Source organism: Salvia hispanica, chromosome 5 (genome assembly GCF_029641045.1).
Source record: "Salvia hispanica isolate PSC_SH4W2 chromosome 5, Shi_PSC_v1, whole genome shotgun sequence".
In the NCBI taxonomy this organism is placed as follows: Eukaryota; Viridiplantae; Streptophyta; class Magnoliopsida; order Lamiales; family Lamiaceae; genus Salvia; species Salvia hispanica.
Genome location: NC_142696.1, coordinates 40,324,808 through 40,348,033, shown reverse-complemented (window position 1 = coordinate 40,348,033; position 23,226 = coordinate 40,324,808). Strand labels below are relative to the sequence as shown.

At 37.6% G+C, this 23,226-nt stretch overlaps 3 protein-coding genes across 4 annotated transcripts; 1 reads left to right on the top strand and 2 right to left on the bottom strand.

Annotated features, from left to right (window-relative positions):
* Positions 1 to 4,082: 4,082 nt before the first annotated feature.
* LOC125186578 (myb-related protein Hv33-like) lies at positions 4,083 to 5,448 on the top strand. The gene is made up of 3 exons (XM_048082962.2): positions 4,083 to 4,380; positions 4,462 to 4,591; positions 4,664 to 5,448. The coding sequence occupies exons 1-3, from the start codon at positions 4,242 to 4,244 to the stop codon at positions 5,157 to 5,159; spliced, it is 765 nt and encodes a 254-aa protein (XP_047938919.1). The 5' UTR covers positions 4,083 to 4,241; the 3' UTR covers positions 5,160 to 5,448.
* Positions 5,449 to 12,200: 6,752 nt separating this feature from the next.
* Positions 12,201 to 15,072, bottom strand: LOC125189052 (uncharacterized). Its single transcript, XM_048086222.2, has 2 exons — positions 14,198 to 15,072; positions 12,201 to 13,377 (listed from the first exon to the last, which is right to left on the bottom strand). The coding sequence occupies exons 1-2, from the start codon at positions 14,957 to 14,959 to the stop codon at positions 12,346 to 12,348; spliced, it is 1,794 nt and encodes a 597-aa protein (XP_047942179.1). The 5' UTR covers positions 14,960 to 15,072; the 3' UTR covers positions 12,201 to 12,345.
* Positions 15,073 to 16,317: 1,245 nt separating this feature from the next.
* On the bottom strand, positions 16,318 to 22,310 carry LOC125188259 (amine oxidase [copper-containing] zeta, peroxisomal). 2 transcript variants are annotated; one of them, XM_048085029.2, is made up of 12 exons: positions 21,823 to 22,310; positions 20,539 to 20,648; positions 20,140 to 20,445; positions 19,688 to 19,800; positions 19,250 to 19,580; positions 18,951 to 19,166; positions 18,610 to 18,846; positions 18,076 to 18,261; positions 17,832 to 17,972; positions 17,385 to 17,653; positions 16,967 to 17,048; positions 16,318 to 16,695 (listed from the first exon to the last, which is right to left on the bottom strand). In XM_048085029.2, exons 1-12 carry the CDS (start codon positions 22,007 to 22,009, stop codon positions 16,573 to 16,575), a joined length of 2,301 nt encoding a protein of 766 aa, XP_047940986.1. In that variant the 5' UTR covers positions 22,010 to 22,310; the 3' UTR covers positions 16,318 to 16,572. The 2 variants fall into 2 exon arrangements, with proteins under 2 accessions (XP_047940986.1, XP_088914998.1); XM_089058872.1 differs by lacking the exon at positions 21,823 to 22,310 and adding an exon at positions 21,170 to 21,189.
* Positions 22,311 to 23,226: the final 916 nt, after the last annotated feature.

Below are 23,226 nucleotides of genomic sequence, written 5' to 3'. Positions count from 1 at the left end.
ATTAAGTATATCATGACCATATAATTTGAATTTGCAATCGATGTTGATTGGTCCCCAAGATAACTATGTGTACTCCAACGCGAAATAATTATGGGTATGTGTATGCGACACACTAATTCGAAAAAATGTAAAATTAAAAAAAGGTAAATCAGTAGCAGATAATTTATTCACGAACAATCCAGAAAACCCTAATTTGGTTGTAAAATACAGATTATAATTAACTAAATGGGTACTAATTTACAAATAGCGCAAAAACTAGAATATGATCAAGTTTTGTAAAATACTCCCTCCATCATTGAAAAAAGTATGAACCAATCTCACCTGATTAGAGAGAGATTGACATAATTTTTTTAAAGTATTTTTAGTGAAAAATGAGTCTCACCTTGTTAAAGAGAATATGAATTTCAAACTAGAATGTTCATACTTTTCAGGGACGGACTGAAAAAAAAAGAATTGATCATACTTTTCAGTGACGGAAGAAGTACTATAAACAATTCAACAAATTATCATGTGTTTATTCATATGCACTTTCTTCAAATCATTATTTATTACTTGAAATTGTCATTTAAATACCAATGTTGTTTTAATTAGTCGCACAACGTTTACAAATGAATTCATTGAAATTGTCATTTAAATACCAATGTTGTTTTAATTAGTCGCGCAACGTTTACAAATGAATTCAAAATAATCTAATTTCAGTTTTAACAATTGTTCAACAACACTTAATTAGGTATGTTCATACTTAAAAAGGTTGTCATTTCTTCATATTATACGCATTTTTTTTTATTATACTCAATACACTGACTAAGAGCATTCGCAATGGTGCTTAGGCCAGCCATAGGCCAGCCATTCTCTTCCCTGCCACGTCAGCAACACTAAAAAATCCACCTGCCACATCAGATTTAGACCAGCCATAGACCAGCCGCAATAAAAATAATTCAAAATATACTACATTTACGGAATTAAAATTACGATTAAATTACGGAATTAAATTTACGACACATATACTGGAAAATTCATTAATTGCATTTAAAAAAGTTAAATAGATTAAAAAAAATTACATGCATAATAAAGAAAAAAAACTATCGCCGTGCAATCCTCCGTGCCCACAACTCTTCAATTATATCCTTTTGGAGTTGAATATGAGCATCCACTTGGCGCATGTTGGCAAATTCCTGAAGGCGGTCGGCTTCATCGAGAGGTACCCCACGTCGTACATTAGGGGTGGCCGTTCCGTGGCTTGGACCGGCTTCATCGTCACTGACCCAACTAGTCAGTTGTACGCCTTCGTCTTCGACGATCATGTTGTGAAGGATAATGTAGGCGTACATTATCTGGGAAACGCATCCGACATCCCACAAACGCGTTGGACCCTTAATTGCAGCCCATCGAGACTGGAGCACACCAAATGCGCGCTCCACGTCCTTGCGCGCCGACTCCTGTCGTTGCGCAAAATAGGCCTTCTTTTCATCACTTGTTTGTCGGATCGTCTTCACAAAGACCGGCCACCGAGGGTATATCCCATCCGCCAAGTAGTAGCCCATATCATGCCGATTACCGTTGGCCACAAATGAGACGGCTGGACCGACGCCCTGGCACTTCTCGTTGAAGAGGGGAGACGAGTTCAGGACGTTGAGGTCGTTGTTCGACCCGGCTACCCCAAAATATGCATGCCAGATCCACAGCCGGTAATCAGCTACGGCCTCGAGGATTATCGTGGGGTTCTTTGACTTGTAGCCGGTCGTGTAGGCCCCCTTCCAGGCAGTCGGACAGTTCTTCCACTCCCAATGCATACAATCTATGCTGCCTAACATCCCGGGGAACCCATGCTTCTCCCCGTGCATCTGCATCAAATTCTGACAATCTTCGGGAGTAGGGCTTCGAAGGTACTGCTCACCGAAAATGCTGATCACGCCCCCACAGAACTCCTTCAGACATTTCAGGGCTGACGACTCACCGATGTGGAGGTACTCATCCCACATGTCTGCCGCGCCTCCGTAGGCCAACTGCCTGATTGCCGCCGTGCACTTTTGAATAGGGGTGTGGCCGGGTCTGCCAGCCGCATCGTGCCTGAAGCGGAAACACAGATATTGACGCTCTAATGCCCCAACGATGCGCATAAACAACTCCATGCGCATTCTAAAACGCCGCCGGAACATGTTGGTGGGAAACCGCGGTTTCTCTGAAAAGTAGTCGTCGTACAGCCGCTGATGTGCAGCTACGTGATCCCGATCAATCACTGCTCGGTGGTGGACAACTCGTGGAGGGCGAGGTATCGCCTGCTGTTCCACCATACGCATGTACCGCTCCATCTCGCGGTTCATGTAGGCATCCATAGCCTCGTTCATCCTCCATTCGTACTCCTCAGCATCCCCACCACTACCACCACTACCACCACCGCTACCACCCGCGTTACTCATCACGCGATGATGCTCGTGTACAGAAAGTTAGAGAGAGAGAAAACTCGTTAAAACAAGTGGTGCAAATGAAAATGAAACGAAAATCGCGTTTATATAGGTTTTTTAAAAAAAAAAAAAAAATCAAAAATCGGCGCTGGCCGATCGGGCCGCCACAATGGCGGCTAGCCGATCGGCCAGCGCTTCGGCCAGCGACGAGCGATCGGCCAGCCCACACCGAAACGCTAGCCGATTTCGCTCTGGCCGATTGCAATGGTTCGGCTAGCGCGACGAATCGGCTAGCCGATCGCTAGCCGATCACTGCGGATGCTCTAAAAATTGAAATTTTATAATTTTAAATTTTGTGAGGCAAACCAAAAGTCTAACACTTAAATCATGTGTCTAAAAAATAGTACTTTGCTTACGGCGGCACAGAGAGAGATAGAGTGTATCTTAATAGAGCCTTTAGTACGGTTTGGACGTTTGGTTATTGTAATTTGTCTCTTAATATTGTTTATTTAATAGATACTCCTACTAGTTAGCTTATGGAATAACTTTGTATATACATATAATTTTACTATAATTATTCAATTCAGGATATAATACCACTGTCAAAAAAGGGCTAATTATGTGGTCCGACTAATATCAAACCATGTGCCTCCAGAAAAGTACGAGTAATAACTATTTACAAATTAAAACACACTAGGGCAAAACTTTAATGAGAGCCAGAATAAACACTTGGCCAAAATTCAGACTAAATAAATCATTTATTTTATAGTAATGCGAGCCAAGAGTAAAAATTGTTGATAATATGATAAATAAATAAATATTAAAAAAATTGATCGGTGATACTAAGTAATAACTAATTAAAAAAAATATTGATAATATAATAAATAACATACATGTATTAATAGTAATACGTACCTTGCCACATAAAGTAGAAGGCAAGAAAAAAGAGATAAAAATTAATGTGCATGCCATACCAATACAATGGGAACATTTATAACTAAATATTAATGCGCGTACCTTTCACTCTCCGTTACCAGAGGAAGAAAAAATGTACATAAATAATTAAGCACAATACATCACCCACGAATTCCACATTTTATTTCTTTCCCATCTATTTTGTTTTCTATTACTACTTTTTTAAAAGTTTTCTTGAAAAGGCCAATTTCTACATGGGCCCAATACTCTTTCTCACTCTCTCTGTCGGTCGAGGTAAAATCACTGGACACATAAGTTTCAAAGTGTATATTGTTGAAAATTGACCTATTTTTTAATTTATTCTGTCCATATTTTATTTTTCATAACAAAAAGTTGTTTGACCCATTGTTGAGAGTTTATTATAATAGTCGGTGCATAATTTGTACACTAAAAGATTGTTAGAAGTAGGTGTATATATCATTGAATCTGTCCTAATATAATGTTTTTATTACAAAATAATCTATAAAATTACTTTATTATACTAAAACATAAGTCATATTGATATATATACATCAAAATACGGTCAATTGTGATGTTCGAGTATGTACACATAATTATTTTGTACTAAAAAATTAAATAATTCATGATTATACTATGTGTACTGTTATTGCACTTGGACAGAGATATCTTAAAGTTCAATTCAGTAGAAGATGGATTTGCTTAGAAACCACTGGATTGGATTGCCTCCACCCCCACCCCACCCCACCCCCAATTGAAACTTGATTTCTAAGTATAATTTCTCTTAAATTATCATAAACCATCTCTGATTTTCCCCCAATTAAAAGGGGTGATCACAGCCATTCTTGCATCACTTTCTCACACCAACACAAGGCTAGAAATCTTGGTGCCATTGCTGACATTATGGGGCGACAGTGTAGCAGCAGTGTGAAGCAGCAGAAGCTCAGGAAAGGGCTTTGGTCTCCTGAAGAAGATGAGAAACTGTTTGATCATATCTCCAAATTTGGTGTCGGCTGCTGGAGCTCTGTTCCTAAATTAGCAGGTCTTTTTTTTATTTTTGTTCACATTTTATATGAAATCAACATTTCTTGGATATTGTGATTGAATTAGTCAATTTTGGCAGGTTTGCAAAGATGTGGGAAGAGTTGCAGGCTGAGATGGATTAATTATTTGAGGCCTGATCTCAAGAGAGGAATGTTTTCTCAAGAAGAAGAGGATTTAATCCTTAATCTCCACGAAGCACTAGGAAACAGGTTAGTTAAATTCCATAATCTCAATACAAAATTAAAAAAGAAAAAGAAATTAATTTGAAAAAATAAAAATAGGTGGGCTCAAATAGCATCGCAGCTGCCGGGGAGAACAGACAACGAGATCAAGAACTTCTGGAACTCGTCTCTGAAGAAGAAGCTTCAAAAACAGGGGATTGATCCGAACACACACAAACCAGTAGAAATCCAGGTGAAAATGGAGCAAGACTATTCAGAGAAACAAGCCTACGATCCCATATTCATGTCTGAATTTCAAGAAAGCATCGATTTCAACACTCCGTCTTCCTACAGGCCGTACGATCCCGGCTGCGGATTCAACTCGATGCCGAATTTGACGAATTTCGATCACCACACTAACTATTCGGACAGCTCGGGGGCGTATTTGATGAAGGAGAGCTCCAGCAACAGCAGCAATCCGAGGATGGACTCGAAAACCGACATGACCAATGCATTCTCATTGGAATCCATATTTGAGTTTCAGTTTGATGGAGCTGATGAGAGAAGCTATGCATTGGCGTCGCTGTCGCAAGAGCTTAGCGAAGCTTTTCAGTAAATATGGGATGTCTTTTTCTTTTCTTTTTTTTAATTTTATTATATTTTTTTTCACTTTCTACACACATATATATATATACATACTGAAACAGGGTTTGATGGTTGATAGGTTTAGGGAAGTTTTTCCAGGTGAAATTGTTTAGTTTCCTTTGTTCTCTCACTCTCTCTCTGTTTCATTTTGCAAGATTGTTGACCAATAAGAGAGAGTTGCTTCTTGTCATGTGATTCAAGAATTGTAATTTGTTTTTTAGTTTTGATTAAAAAAAAGTTTAGTGGTTTTGGTTGTGAAAGAGTGCATTTCCAAGTAATTCCATTTGAGGCCAAACATCTTAGTTGGTTCATTTAATTAAGTTTTCTGTTATTCTAGCAAAAGTTTCACTTAATGGAAAACTTGTTTTCTACCTTCTTTTTCTACTTTTGGCGTGTGCATTGGAGCCAGTTGAAGTTTTATGTTGTGATTTTGTGTTTTTTTATATTTATATACTAGTAGTAGTATAATCTGTGATAATTCAAGGGTAAATTGGAGAAGCCCAATTCATTGTTTTTTTAATTACTAAAAAATACTAACAAAACTGAAATAAAGTGGAGTAGTACTAATTTTGAAAGCGTTGCTAATCTAGGGGCGGTAATTATATGCAAAAAATCTTAATGGTCCCTGTATTGTGTAGGTTGGGTTAGACTACCACTTTAGATGCTATCTCTGATTCTCTCTAGTGTTACTTAATTCCCTTTGTTTAAAAAATTGATATTATTGGCCGTTGTATAACCGTGTATTATAATATGATTAGTTTATCATCATCGCTCGATTGAAAAAGAACCAAGTCTATATATAAAGGTAGGCTGTGCACAAGCATAAGCCCTTAAAAAAGTAATTAATGTTTTAATAAAATTATTACAGATATTTACATTTAAGAACACGTTACTAAAAAAAGCAACCTATATATTCTGCAACCTTAACTAAAAAACTATGAAGTTTATATTTATTCCCAGTTAGTTTATGATATAATTTTTCTTCCTATATGACAGCCGAAAAATCATATATAATCTTTATTGCCAAAGAGAACAATGTTTATTATAAAAAAAATACAACATTGTTCGAATGAAAAATATAGACAGTATAATACATAAGCTGATAAAAATATGACAATAATTTTTCATATGAATTTTTAATTGATTTTCGAAGCTGCAGTACAAATCAAAATTTGACCAAGTTTCTTTATTTTTTCTTACAATTTATCCGATAATAAAATATACAAGTTGTCATATTTAACAAAATTAATCATCTCAAAAATACTTTGGCATCGTATCTTATGATGTATTGTGTTAAAAAGATAGTATTTTTATTGTCAAATGAACATAAATTTAAAATAATTATTTTTATTTCTTAATATAATAAACTTAAAAAAAAGTCTTTAAGAAATCAAATTATTATAGTTCCCCTGTTTGCCAATTAAATTGATCAAGCAAAACATCTAATTTTAATCTTACACATTCTGATTTGTAATTTATTTTTCTTTCAAATATTGTACTCCATATTGTTTTATATTAACATTGTGCTTTATATCATCACAGTCAATGCTTAGGACGCGTTCGGTGTGTCATATATCACCAGAAATGGCTTTATTTCTGCTCATTTATGTTGTTCGGTGTATGTGGTTTATTTCGTATGGACCCACATAATTGATGAAGCCAGCACTGTGTGCCGCATAAATGAGATAAATAAATTCTATTGGTATTTTTTTGGAAGAAAAGTTTTACCAAAAAATGAGAAGTGCCCTTCCCAAATTATCCCTCTCATTTATGTGTTCCCCCCTTTCTCAGCACACATTTGAAAACACCAGAATTTTCGAAATCCCTAACCCTAGCCAGCGGTGGTGTTGAAGCTCTCATCCCGTTTCCAATCTTTATTCGCTGTCAAAACAAGGTGATCGGAAGCTCTCATCCCATTTCCAAGCTTTGATTTTGTGTTTGGGCTGAATCGGGTACCAATTTCAGGTACCCCGTGATTGCAACGTCGAGATTTTTCTTCCTATCAAATAAACATGTTCATCACATTTGGGCTTGCATAGCTCGAAATTTTTCAGCCCGTCGTTGTTCGAAACCTATGTGTCAAGCTCGTTCGAAAATAATTCAAATTACCTCGTAGGGCAGCCTGAGAGCGAAACAGTAGAGATGTCCTTCACTTTTTGCTACCTCTATTTCAACTGGTGTGAAACTCTGTTCTGTGTATTTTTGCTACAGCGTGGGGAGATGAAAATTTGAAATGCGTACAGAGGTAATTTTGGCAATTTGCTCATGAAGTGGGGCAGCTCAATTAAGTATGGCTTAAAATAATTTCCAATTATATCTAAAACTGGGCCCTTATCTTAAAAGGTGAACACCATTATCAAATATGGAGAAGGTGGGCCATGCCATGTTAATTCCGAAGCAGTTTTATTTCTGATATTCGCTAACAAACGAAGCGAACGACTCCTAAGAGTTAACTATCAGTACAGTATTAATAGTGTGTGTACATTATATATTGCTCGTATGGGTAGTGATAAAATGCAAACTTATACAGTATATTGTACAAACTACAAACTCCTCAACACAGTTTCAATACAATATCAGTACAGTGTAAAATTTTAAGATTTTAATGTCAACACAGTATCAACACATATCAACACATCATCAATCATTGACTACAGTTGAAATTCTGTTGACATTTTCCTTGATGCTTTTTTGTGATCTGTTGATATTTTAATATTTTTTAATGGTCCAGATCATAATTTTAAGTTTGTACAATATTTAGAGTTTTCATTTCATCACATTCCTTGCCCATATATATATGCAATGTATTTGAGAAATAAAAAGCAGACAATTTCTTATTGGAAACGGCCACGGAGTAACTAATCCTATAAAATCTAGCAAACAAATCTATTCCTCTCAATATTCAAACAATTAATCATAATTAAATTGACCCTAATAAATGAGTTCAATTAAATAAGTCCATGTGCAAATCATGACCTCAACGCACCACACTAATGTGAAATTACATATGTCCCCATCTTCTTAAAGCTGGCCCTTAAATTTAAATCTTTGCTTAAAATTTCAATTTCCAACTAATTGATGTCAATTAATAATTAGTGCATCTGTCCCAAATATTAATAAAGCATAATATCTAGAAACTTTGTTGGCAAACATGGTTCAATATGTATCAAACATTGTGATCACTTCCCATCATATCAAGAACGAAATATTCAATTAGTCGAATTAATGATTCTTTAGTTAGGAAAACTACACTCACTTATTTAGCCTCATAATATGATCACTTTTATGACAACTTTTAGCTTGTTAAATTATTAATATTATACTACTATCATATCAATCTATGCCCTGTGGGATTTGCATGTGTCAAGCTAATAATACACATTCTTTATAAATCTCTTTTATTGGCTAAAATTGTCACAAAATCAAAAGTATTATCATGTTTAATTCGTGTATTTATTCAAAACAATACTATAGCATTTTATTGGCTAATCTCAAATACAAAACAATACTATCATGCATTTTATTCATATGTTGACAGCAACATGCCGTCGTTGATGGCTAACTTGTTTCTGACATCAGAAATCACATTCAAAGTTTAAATTGACTCATATCCAACTTATTGGGCGTAAACGATCTATTAATGAATGATTTATTGTGCTAAAAATGTTACAAAGTCATACACCCGTGCATTTTCTCCTTTAAGTTATTTATGTATGATGAAAGGGGTTTAGGGTTTTGCAACTAAAAAAAAAGGCAGAAGTTTGATCTCTTAGCTTTATCTATATAAGATCGTTGAGTTTTGGTATTTTTGTACGAATTATTGTGTAAAAGCCCGTATTATCACAACGAAACATAAGGAAATTAATGTATCAAAATTTTGAAAACGAAGTCCATGATATATAGTCCCTACCAAAACAAATTTATGCGTCCGTCTCTGGATATAAGTCATGTTGAATCTTCGTCTGAGATTAGATAAAATTGCATTTCATATAATTCAACATGGTCGGACTCTTATGCATTTTTTACCTATTAAATCTCATCTAATTCTAATTAAACCTTTTCACTATATCATGTTATTGGAATCTTTAAAGAGCTGGATTTTGTTGTGTCCCATTTTACATGATATACCCAAAACCTAGTTTTCTTTAGGCTTCCACTTATTTGAACTTCACAAGGAAAAGCCATTCAAATTTCTTTTAAAGAAATGGGAAATAATTTGTGAAAAAGGTTGTTGGGGCCAAATTCTGATTAAAATGATCTGGAAAGTAATATGGTTACTTTAGTCATTTTGAAGGCTCACGAGGGTCCAAAATTTGATGGCCCCTGAAAAAGCCCTTTTTGTCATCTCTGTATCTAAACCTAAATTTTAAAATAGACAGCATTAAGTTAGAAATAAATGTAAGAAATAAGTTGATGTCTGGATTAAGGAAGAAATAATGCATCTGATATTAGTAGGAAATGATTTATTAATAAAATTGCCACATCTATCCTCATCATATCTCGAACTTGCAGTTATAACATTCTGGATCCACATTCGTTAAATGGGCTGGTTCAGCCCAACCCGATTCGATATCAGCCCGACAACTAAACTATAAAATTTGCCCCACGTCGTCACTATATGTTTTAAATATGATAGCAAAAAAAAATTAAAGATTATGATAGCAACTATCTTTTGCATTGTAAAGCCAAGGTAATACGTAGCTTTCAGCATTTCTTTTCGCTCTCATTTTCATGTTTTATGATTTAGTTTAACTTAATTTAAGGATCGAGTAATTGTGAGGATAAAGCACTACGTAGCTAGTAGGACGTTTTCCCACATCGAATAATTGTTGTGAAGGCGATCAGTCGATTTGATAACCTCATTGTATCTAACAAATTGCATTAAATTCTGTGTAACGCAGGGATTTAACATCATTATTGATATGACGCTACTAACTGTAGTTATCTGCGGGTTAGTTAAAGGAAATAAGGGATTCTTGGTGCAATGAAATTCAACGTGGAATGAAATCATATTTCTACTTCTATTCCATTACTTTGCTTGGTATTATCTTTCCTTATGAATCACTATCTTTTTAGAATTGTCATTCCTTTTTGAATCACCGTTCCATTCCACGTAGGAATATTAGATCCTCTCATTTGGCCAAAGAATGGTCTTTCAATTTTATTCTCTTTCTTTTTATTTTAGATTTTAATAAAATTATGCAATATATTATAATATTTTTTCTCTTCACAATTATCTCGATATTATAACTTTTAAATATTAATAAAACAAAAATTTTAAAATTTTAATAATTGAAAAATAATTCCAAACACCATGTGCACATACGAAGGCAAAAAAAAACACAGATTTACTGCATGCTTGACTAAATTTACAAATTACTACAATTATCTGCTGAGTTACCCAATACCATAACCTTCCCCAAACATTTACTCTGCAAACAACATACCACAAATTTCCCCACCATCTTATAGGAACACACCTCTAAAGAAGTCCTGTTAGTAATTGGAATCAAAAGCAAGAACAAGAACCTTGAAGATCTTCGAGAGAATCAGAGAATTTTATTGAATCAAATTTGGGGAAAAATCGGGAGCTTACAAACTGAGCTTAACAACCCTAACTGAAACTCAACAAAAGGTATTTAAACCTTTACACAATCTAATGCCTATTACATGGATGGTTGAGATTAAAAGATCTGAAAACTAATCTCTAATCCTATGGCCATGAGTAAGGTAGCTGTGATCAACGGCTGTTGATACTCCTCTGACTCTCTTCATTTAAGTAGCTGAAGAGTTCCTCATAGCAACATGGTGTAGCCAAAATAACAATTCTCCACCTTGGCCAACCAAGTTGCTTCAACGTTTTCTACACAGACCAACTAAAGCGCAGCACAACTCGAACTTCTCTCGCGGCAAAGCTTTAGTTAGCATGTCTGCTGGGTTCTCTGATGTGTCAACTTTGAACACCTCGATCTTTCCCTTCTCTATCTCATCTCTAATGAAATGCAGCCGCACATCAATGTGCTTGCTCCTTTCATGAAAAACTTGGTGCTTGGCTAAGCTGATAGCTCCACTGTTATCACATCCTATAGCTATAGTGGCCTGTTTCACACCAAAATCTGCTGCTATTCCTCTTAGCCAAAAACTTTCTTTTACTGCTGCTGTCATTGCCAAGTATTCAGCCTCTGTGGTGGATAAAGTCCCTATTCACCACACAAAACATGACCAAGTCTGTGTTTGCATGTACTCCAAGCTGATAGATGACGAGTTGGTGTATGGCCTTAGCAAGCAGATTCCTCAGCTTGGGGCCGTGGGAGATGACGTGCTTGGTTGTGCCCTCCAACGTCCGCCTGGTTGCCCTATCCGCATCATCCTGCCACCCCATGGTCCAATACTCCAATGGTCTACTTGAGCCATGCAGGAATGCGGTCTCCGGCCAACTCTGCCACCATCAAAAGGCTCCTGCGTGCCCGCTTCCCCAAAGCAACAGTGCAACTTATCTTGGGCCTCAACAATCATCACCATCATCATACTTCACCTTCATCTCCTCAAGCAAATCCACATTAAACACTCAAAAGGGATACAAAATGCATTTTCACCAAACTCTCCCATCACACTTTTCCAACAACCTAAAACTGAACCCTCACAGGCAGCCTACTCTGTACTAGTCATCAGCCAGATTATACAGAGCAGTGATCAACACTAGTCGCCTAAAAGGCTGTTTCTACAAATCCAAATGCAACTTTACAAGAGAGCTTTTTTTAGGACTTGGAATTAACAAGTATTCCTTCATTCCTACCCAAATGATTTTCGGGTAGAGACCGAAGACTTGGTGTGCAATTTGACTCGTTTAACAGTCCCATTTCTTATGCTCTTCACTTACATGTACCAGGTGACGTCAATATGATCATCACATTTATATTTTGAAGTCCCACCTTAATACCTTTTTCACCTATTTCCTTATTAAGTGTGGCTTAGTAATCTTTCATTTTATACAAGAATGGTATCACATTCATTTTAGTTCAGTGATAGTATTTATTTTCTTTATAATGGTGGGTGACCAAAGTACAATAAAAATGAAACTATACACCTCAAAACCATCGTATACCTCCACTCCCTCTTCATCATTAAAGTTGATCAACAAATGCTACATATCAAAATTAATGATGCCTATGTGCATGATGTGTCCCAGCCTGATAGATTGTGAGATGATGTATGGCCTTGGCAAACAAGTCCCTAAGATCAGGGTTCTGCGCGACAGCATGTCGCGCAGCACCCTCAAGAACTCTCAGCACCCGCGCCTGCTCCAGCGCCTTGCTATTCCCCGCATTGACCGCAAGATAGCAGAGCAGCACGAGCTCATCCAAACGCTCGTGGCTGCTCCGCACCAAATTCACTAGCATCGCCACCCCATTGAACTCAATGATCGCCTCCGAATGCTCCCTCCGGTTGTAATTCCCATCGCACACGAACTTCTTCAGAGCCCCGGCCGCTTCATCCGCCACCCTGCGGTCCCTGTGGCCGAGCTGCGCCACCAGAGACTGCACGATCCGCTTCTCCTTGGCCGGGAACATCGAGGCCAAGCACCCGATCGCCTTAACCGCAGGAATCACCATTCCCGGGGCAATCTCCTGGTTGATCACTCTCAAGAGCTGATCGAAAACCACTTTTGCCGCGGGGGTGGTGGGCTTGAAGGCGGCGCGTTTGAGCTCGTCGTTGGACTCTGCCACGACGGCGAGCTCCATCACCACTCTCAAGCAGCAAACCTTCAGCTCTCCGCTCTCTCTCTCGATGATTTTGGCGAGAACTAACAATGCTTTAGTATCTGTGATCTTACCGCTGTTGAACAAGTTTCCTTTAGCGAGAATGCGTAGTGCGTTGGCGCAGCTTATTTTGAGCTGCGATTTGAGCTCAGGCGCCTCTGCTTCGCCCTCTTTTTCTCTCTTGCTATGTTTGCCACAATTTGATCCCTCCAAACTTCCGCCGCCGTGGATTTTTTTCTCTCTTGCTATGCCTACAATGGAGTGCAAGTTGTTTGCGTTTTTGTGTGTTCTCGATTCAACAAACTCCTCCATGTTCACATCCATGGATAGAAGTGTGACCAGTGGCCTTGTCACATTCTCTCTCCCAAATTCCTCTTGCACGGTTGGGTATAGTTCCGACATTTTTGATACTAGGTTTACTAAGATTACCTGCACTTAAATAAAGCACCAGATCAATCAATGTTGGCCAATTAGCTGTCTCATAAATTTCCGAATGTTAAAGGATAAATGGTCGATTTTGTGCTGTCATGAGCAATATTTATTCGAAAATGTCTCTTTGTATTAATAATTATAATTTGGCACCCATCATTTCAATTTTGGAAACATAATATCTTTGATCGAAGTATGGACGTGACTACCAACATTACACGGTGACATGGGCGGACCCAAGTATAGTATGGGAGGGGCTTAAGCCCTCAATGATTTTCTTTTTTTACTTTTTTCTATTAATTGTTTTTAAAATTTATTCAAATTTGGTGTAAATTATAGTGTAAAAGCCCCTACAAATTATCTACATTACTCAAATGTATACTCTAAAACAAAATTTAGAAATTCCAGCCCCTATAGATAAATATTTCTGCGTCCGTCACTGCACACTGATTACCCAAATTATATATAGATTACTCAACCACATTCATATTTGGATCACTAGAATTTTTTGCAAAATACTCTCTCCGTCCCCTATTAGAAGTCACTCTTTGACCGGACACGAGTTTTAAGAAATGTAAAGAAAAGTTGGTTGAAAAAGTTAGTGGAATGTGAGACTCATTTTTTTATATTGGTTTTATAATAAAATGTGAGTGAATTGAGTTAGTGGAATGTGGGACCTACTTACTATTTAATGGGGGACGGAAGGAGTAGTAAAATACTTTTGGACCAGCACTCTAAATTCCAAACAATGAGATAAAATCAACCATTTAAGCAATAATTTATTACTTGAGTCTTAAGTGTAAAAAGGAGGATGAATTACCTGTACTTTAGCAGGCGATTGAGACAATGCTTTGGCAATGAGTTGAACTCCTGATTTATCGGCTATTATCTTGACACGTGTGAGATCATCTGCCAAATTGCAAAGAGCGGCGGCGGCGGCGGTCTGGGAGTCGACGTTGGTGCTCTCCTTGAGCATCTTGAGAAGCGGGGGGATCCCATTTTCCTCCACGATGATCTTCTTGGTGCGGTCGTTGTCGTTGGCCAGGGCGGCGAGCTCGAGCGCGGCGTCGGCGCGGCCGGTGTGGACGGCGGCGATGGCGGGCCAGACCCAGGCGAGGATGGGGTCGGTGGTGGCGATGGGCGGCAGGGAGAGGCTGGCGGCCTCGTAGTCGGCGGAGTTGCGGTTGATGATGGAGACGACCCACTTGATGTCGGCCAGGGAGGAGTCGAGGAGGGCGGCCAGCTTCTTGAAGTCGGCGGCGGTCGTGATGGCCAGCACGTGGTGGAGCACGTTCGTCTTGCGGTGCCGGCACTTGCGGGACAGGGCCAGCGCGCGGTCCAGGGACTTGGTCACGTCGGCGGACACGCGGCGGATGGGGCGGTCGTAGAGGGCGGCGGGTGCGGCGGCGGTGAGGCGCGCGGCGGACCGGAGGAGCTGGGAGAGCTGGGTGACGTGGCGGGAGAGGTCTGCGTTTTCTGGCTTGAATGACTCGGCTTCTTGGCTTGATTTGATGACTCGGTCGGCTAGGAGGATTGGGAGGGACAGGACTTCTTGGATTGGCTTTTCTTCTTCCGTCGCCATGAGTTATTGGAGAAGAAGGAATTGAATTTGAGGGAGAAGGAGAGTTGAATTATAGTAGAAACTAGAAACTCTTTCTTTTTCTTACCTCTTTCGCGTATAAAACAATTTATAACTAGTCAACCGTTACTGTGTTTGCCGTGTTGAATGTGCCTAAAAAAAGACTTCACGCATTTCCAACGGTAATTAGGTGACGGAAAGACAAGAATTCGACTTTTCTTTTATTTGTTCATTCTACGAAATATCCGAGTAAACTTGGACAACGACTTGGACACTGGGGATGTTTTTGTTGTGGTGTGGGAGTAGATATATCACTAATAAACAAACACCAATTTTATATGAGAAAAGATTAGTAGCAAAGTCAATGAATAATGTTTATGGCGCGGGGGTTTAAAAATGAGGGAATCTCAATCTTCAGTTTTTGGATTAAAATCAGTATGAGTAACTATTTTATTCTGAAAACAACCATACAGAGTAGCTTATTATAATATGCCACTTCAAGATCGGTTGGCTGGTGGTTCTCGGAGAAGTCAACTAACAAATTGATTAATACAATTGAGCGCAATTTTGTTAATACAAACTGATTAAAAATTGAACGCAATTTTGTTTATACAACCACTTTCACTTTCAAGGGATTAACTTTATTCTTCAGAGCATATACCGAAACATGGAAACTTATTAGATGACTTTCGTTGTATTTTTCATAAAATGGTTCACTATTTCGTATACTTCATTTCGGTAAATTATCAGCGTCTGTCAATCATTGTTATAAACTTATAACAATGGCGTACATATCAACTTATATACAATGTCCGAATCAATAAATCATGGATATGGATGGTGGGATGTGGACCTACTAGATACCAAATATATATGCAATTACATAGTATTGGCTAAAATAAACTCTAAGTTTGAGAGAAATTTAGAATATTTTTACAGAGAAAGTGAGAGCATCCTACATCGTTTCCACTGTCATGAATAAAGAAAACAAAACTCAAAGTAGACTTTGACTGTGAACTGTTAGGCGCCACTCTTGATTAAGTTAATAAAAGCCAGTTTCTCATTATTAATTTCGTATAGTACTTCATTCATGCAAGAACCATTTTAATAAAATAAGTAACTTTTCTTTCCTCAACACTAAAAAATTAAAATAGTTGCCTAAATAGACATTCAAGAGAACCGGCAGTGGTTATTGGCGTATAGCGACACTACCTATTTTTAACGTTTCATGTAGGTAGATGAGTATATCTTATATAATTAAAACATACGAAGTGAAACACAGTCATGACGGTTAAGTACTTTCATTTTCATAGAGTAGTTTTACTTTGCAAAGCAAAGCCTCTAAAATGAATGCTCAAAACTCAAGAAAATCGCAACCAAAGTTTATGAGCGTAGTACTGTCCCAAAAACAAGAAATACAGAATACAAATTCGAATTAAAGAGTTCAACTCTCCATCTGAAAACAGACACGGAAAGTTTCCCGTTTTATTTTATTTTTTGCGGACACCGCGAGTTTTATCAAACTATTGTGCAGAATACTGAAATTGAAACTTCATGAGAAATCAGGTCTTGAATGTTATTGAAACAGGCAAACAGCCATAGGTATCCATACCCCTTCAGAGTTTTGCAATCAGACCAGATGAAGCAGGCTTGTCTTTCACGTCATTCTCCTTTCCATCTTCCTCACAAGCATTTGGTGGAACGTCCACTGCAGGCGAGCAGTTGAAGAATCCATGTGGCTGCACCCATAAGTTGTGATTTTTTAAGCACTAGTTTTGATTTAAGTAGTAGCATCTAGTTGTTGGCATGTGCGAAAAATGATAAAGCAATTGATAACTGAGAGAGTGAACAAAAATAAGGTAGACTCTTTTGTACGAATCTAGTAAATTTCACAGGAAAGGGGTTTGGCAGCATGGTTCTTAGCTGTGAAATTTCATAGATAGATAGGTAACACAGCACGATGAGAAGTGAGAATTACAACAGACCAAATAACATCGTATTGTAACATACCTGAAGCACGAAACCAATGTGTTCTACTGGCATAACGGGCCAGTCTTCCAAACGAGGAACGTGTGTAATTCCAAAAACATACCTGCATGAGAACATTAAGTCAAAAGAAGAGCCAACTTGAGTGTCTCAATGCAATGGTGTGTTCACAATGAGAATCAAGCGGCAGGTGCAACTTTAAAGCTGATAGTATGAAGACACCCAACTTCATATAGAAACATTCTCACATAAATGAGAATGGACAGAATAAGTCAGTTTGGAGCCCAGGTAGTTATGATCATAGTTAGGTTTACAACTTGAAGCTCCACACGTCTTTGTATCTTGGTTTGAGTGGGGATAAAACGACTTGATATTTCAAAAGAGTATTGCACTTACTACTGGAAAAAAAATGAAGGCACTGTGTTTCATTAAGAAAACTAACCAGAGTACAATGTTGGTTTCTTCCAGAGATCGATTTTGCTTTACCCAAGAAGCGAGGCCTTCACCAGCACGTGGATTCTGGTTAGGAAATTCTCCTCCAGGGAAATCTTCGTCACGTGCATATGGGGTAACCCACAAGTTATGCTTCAGAAAGGCAGCTCTTCTCAGAAACTTAGCCTCAGGGCCAGCCAATGGTAGACAATTTGAACCAGGTACCAGCTTGTAGCCAGTCAGTTGTCCACTCCTGTTGACAGTTCTCGTGTTCTTTATCTGAAATTATTCATAGAAGATGATCAATTCATAAGATTCCTCGATGGCTGTATACAACACGATGGACTATCAATGACAGGATATATTTTTTCTCAAACGAAGACAAGAAAAAAGGACACTGCCTGGCTTTTTCAAAACAATCGACAAAGCAGAAGCATAAATGGGTGAGGATTCTTACAATCCAGTGACGGGCTGATGATGGATCACAATCACGCATGGCTTCTAATTCAGATTTAAGTAAAGTTTCCTCAGCATAGAATGCATTGTTATGAACATTATCATTTCCAGGTTCTTCAACTCTCACGTTCACTTCAACAACCTAAGAAGTGATAGTAGTAGCATAGCACCCATTGGCAAACGACAAGCGTGAGTGTTATTCCTGGAAATTAACACTAAAAACTTATTAACCTATGACCACAAACCTGATTGTGCATTTCACCAGGCTTAGAGTCAACGGCCATGTCCATACGGGCAACAAAAAAATGCTGATGAACTGGAGCATACAGTCCTGGTGCGATTGTTGTGCCGTATTTTCTAACTTCTCCAGGTTGCAAAGCTCCTAAACTAAGAATTCCAGTAAGTTTTACTTCAGCCTCAATTTTTCCATCCTGCATCAATAAACAAAGTTTATGAATCTGCGGTGGAAAACAAAAATCTCATGACTGATTAAAGAGTTAAGAGGCTGATTAGATCAAAAAGTAAGACTTGGTGAAGCTTATTTTAAAGGTCTCAATATGTAGCGAGAAAAAAGATAAGAAGGCTGAAATTAGAAAACAAATAAGTTTGCTGGATATCTCACAATTAGTATGTCCACTTTTTGCTAAATATGCCTTAGTGGATAATAATGGTTCACTAAGAGAGCAAACTTGTAGACAAGGAAGATGCAAGTCATGCCATACATTTGATAGACCAACATACAGTTATTGTATGAGCAGACTTAAGTGTGATCCACTTACCTGATAAAAGTACCAGTAAAATCCATATTCATAATTAGCTACAGTGCAAATGAAAGAAACAGTGAGGCGCCTTGAGCGACGAACTTCTGTAAGGCCAGTTCTCCAGTCTTGATGCTTCCAGAGAATTCCATTGTCTTCTTCATGCAAGCATACGCAGTTTTCAGTTGTTTCAACTCCTCCAGTAAAGTTTGTGAAATGGGCATCGAAATATTTTACATACCCCAAACAATCACATCCCTGAAAAAGTAAAAGTCTTAGTTTGGCCGTCATATTGAGTGTAAGTGATCAATGCAGAATAAATTAAACTGAGAAAGCAATGGTCACTTAGAAGGAACATAAACCTTCTTAAGTGAATGGGCATTCTTTCCAAGACCATCTTCCCCAGCATCAAACGCATTCTTCCTGTAATGTGGTTCATTGGGATCTCCATAGGGCACGACCATCTCAACAAAACTTAACCTATGGGCAATAGGTCTCCGACCTCGACTACCATCAACATAGGCAACAGAATGAATGACCAAACCCTCCCTTGGAGTGAACCCAATACGAAAGTTCCACTGGCAAACAATTCAATCATTATTGGTATATTCAAATAAATTAAATGACAAATGTTTAAAGCAGAGAGAAAGAAATCCACTACCTTCTGCCACTCAACATAATTTCCACTAATTCGAAAGCTAGGACCTTCAGGTTGTACAATTTGAAGGGGTTTGACATCACTTCTATCCACCCCTCCTCTTGTTTCACCAGGGGTGTAGTTTCTCAGTGGATCAGCTGGAGGTAATGGTACCAGCTTACGATCTTCAAACTCAACTACCACCATATTTTGCATATCAACAAGAACGTGAATTCCTTCTACAGGTCGGGCATAACCATTTTCTAGTGGGGAGTCACTCTCTATTCGGCAAAAAATGAGTGGCTTTGCAAGTCTACGACTAGGAGCATCAGCTTCACCGTGGTAACCAACACACCTGCAGCGCACAATGAAGGCATTAAGAAGTTGGTATATCTGACAGTGAGAGCTTAGAACTCTATTTTAAGAGAAGCAAAAATACTTATCACATTATATGTTACTAACCAAGGATCAACCATGACTAGTTCCATATCATCAATGCCCCTCTTCTTCATTGCTTCTATGAATGGAGGGTAATCTTTGACAATAGCTTCACATTCAGCATACTCAGCAGCGTCCTAAAATTAGGATATACAAATAATTTAGAATGTGAAAGTGAACATTTTTTTATCACAGGCTAAAGTCAGAAATATAATTCTGCAAGGCTGATCTGCATGGATATTTCAGTTCAAGTATCAGACAAAACTGTAAAATGTGAAAAGTAGAAAGGTAAAAGATTCAGAGTGGTCGTGCAATCTCAAATGCAGCTCAAAATAGTTTGTTTACTGTTCTTGCCCAGTGGTATATAATAGATTAAAGAGACACTTTGCAAATTTTATAAGCAATGAAAATATGATTATGAACTGACTCAAAATTAGACATAATGAATCATGAAAAGCTTCAGTTGTCAGAGATACCATTGGTGGCTGAACATCAGGGATAACTGTAGAAGAAATGACTTTTCCCCTATGATGTCCACCTCGAGTGGTAGCATGTACTTCTGTCAGCTCAACTATCCACACACTAGTCTCATTGGATCTTTTATTGTAGACAACTAGTCGGGCTCGCCTTGGTGGAAGCTTGGTAGGAACTGCAGGTGCTCCTCTTGTTCTAGGTAACAATGAGGGTTGGAAAGGGGGAAAGAAATAAGCATCTGCCAATGCCACAACATATTTATCCGGCTCTAACAAAACCACTTCAATAAACCGCATGCTATCTCTCAACTGGAAAGAAAAGAAATGTACACTAGAGTTAAGACAACATATTAAGATAATATTACTTGGGCAAGAAAATATAAATAGAAAGCCATGAAGAACCTCAGGGGTGGCTCCAGCTGCTCTGACAGTTGCCACAGCTATAGAGATTTCAGCAGCAGATAAAGGTTCCAAAGGATGTTTCGTTTCAGCTCTTAGCATGATCTGGATCCCTGAATCAACAACACATTAACCAGTAAATATTCCATAAAATTTTATTTAATATACGAAGAACTAGTTGATAGAGGTTTAAGACATCTTCTTCATGCAAATAGATACGATAGGTAATATAAAAGGTAAACTATTAGGGGATAACAAGCATCCACCTTGTAGGATAGCAATCAAAAAAACTTTCATGCCCTGCCAAATGATAGTATTCCTAGATGGCTAGATATAAAACAATTTGGAAACATTATGGCTTAAACCACAATATATCGCAGATTATTATGAAAAGTGCATGATTATCACCTACGACACCACTGACAGATCTAACCTTTATTGTCTACTTGGTATGGAAATAATTCCAAAATGCAAGTGCAACAAACGAATTTAAAATAAAATGAAAAAAGAAAATGAAGAGGTATTTGAACATATAGCACCAACCACCAAATGGAGGTATGAAGAGTATGAAACAATTCTAGTGGATTAATTTCAAATTACTTAATCAGTTTAAACATATTACTTCATGAAGTACCTCTGAAACATAGATAATGCAGTTACTTGAATGCCAATGTAAAGTTGTATGGACTTTCAAACATGAATAGGTTATCAAGCCTTTGGAGCTTTATCATAATAGGAGAAATAATTTCCAGCATGATTAGATATTCAACTGTTTTCTTCTTTCACTCATAACATAACTTCCTTCTTTTTTTTCCCTCATGAAACAATAGCATATGCTCTTTCACTCCGCCATATACGCAGGCAGTAGATACCGATTCACACATGGACTAAAAAATGAACAGACCGACAAATTAGTCAAGACTTGTAGATACAAAATTTTATCAATCGCATCTATTCGCCTAACAAGGACAAACAAATTAACAAGCCACGATGTAACAAGAGTATGGACTATAAAATAAACACAGCTAAAAGATAAACAAAAAAGTTGTCAATATTTTCAACCGAACCACAATCACAACTTTAAAATCAAAAAAGTTGTCAATATTTTCAACTGAACCACGACCACAACTTTAAGATGTTAAACGCACGAAATACATAGAGCAACATACATACACGGCGACACACAGGTACATGAATGCTGGAGAGTAAATAAATTCGTATAAATACTTTATTTTACTTTTTCGAACTTAAAAAAAAAAATAAAAGAGGTGAAATGAGACGGAAAACCTTTGGCCGTAGCTTTGGAAGCAGGATCGGGTCTGATTAAGGAGGTGAGGTTCTTTCTCTGGAGATCTTCCGCGGCAGACGCTACGCCCCAATCAGCAGCGGCGGAGGCGGAAACATTCTCACGGCGGACAGCTGCTACCTGAGCAAATTGACCGGGACGCGTCGCTTCTTTCTGAGTTGTGGCCATTGCAACTGGTTGTCGAGCTCACCGGATCCACCGCAATGCGCGTCGAAATCCTCTGACATACAGCAGAAGAAGAAACAGGAAGTTTCTCAGACTAGCGCCGCCACCAAACGTCGCTGCAAATCTGTTGAGGCAGATTGAGTAAGTATATATGCAGAAAAATGATCAGCAACTAAAATTCGTAGAGATTGTAAGCTGATCGGCGATCCTAACTCTCTATCTATCGTTTCTATTGTCGATTGATAGAGAGAGAAGGGGCGAGTTGCAGACTGAGAGGAATGGGGCAAGCAGTGAGGTTCCTTTCACAAAAGTGATGATTCGTGTGTGTATTTATTAATGATTTTTTGGATTTAGTGGTTTGTATTTTTCTTTTCTTTTTTTGCTTTTCTCTATCTTTTTCACAATTAAAACTCGAATGCTTATTCGATAAGTGCGGGGTGCGATAGTTGTGTTGGCTTTTAGCAATTGCACAATGATGGGTTTCGATGATAAGGACGTCGATATTAAAGTACGATCATTGGAATTTTAGCATAGTTTGTCTGCGTTGACAGCATAAATGTTTGGTAGACCGTAATCAAAACAAGTTTAATTTTGTGAAGTGTTAGTGAATGTGAAGATAAATTCAGTCAAGTCGTGATTTTAAGTAAAGGTTTTTTTTCCTTCAAATTATTAACGGTCACTTTTTCAATTATGGAATACGCTGAGTATGGTTTGTGTTGTGCTGTGTTATTTTATAGGAGTATTTATAATTATTATTTTATTAATTTAATATTTCATCCATCTTGTTTAGGTATGAGATTTAAAGAGTTAAGTGGAGAAAATAAAATATACTCCACTATAAAGTGAAAAAGCAGAGGAATAAAAAAATTAAAAGTAATAGAGATAAAATATTTTCCAGAAAATCTAGTCATCCCACCGTAGATCCCACCGTAAATTTAGATTGATCAAATATGTAACCATCTGTCAAATCAATTTTTATTCTATAACATTGTACTTATTGACTTAGAGTTGTGATTAATATCGAACCTTCTTAAAGACCGAACTAGAGATCAAATTTGGGCCACTCATTTTTCTTTATCTTATGATTATGATTAATTTAGAATTAATTTAATATTTTATTAAATAAAAATGTTTTTAATTTTTTAATGTTTTTTTTAAAAAAAAATTTAAAAAAAATTTAAATTTTTTTTTTAATTTTTTTTATTAGATAAAAACTTGCT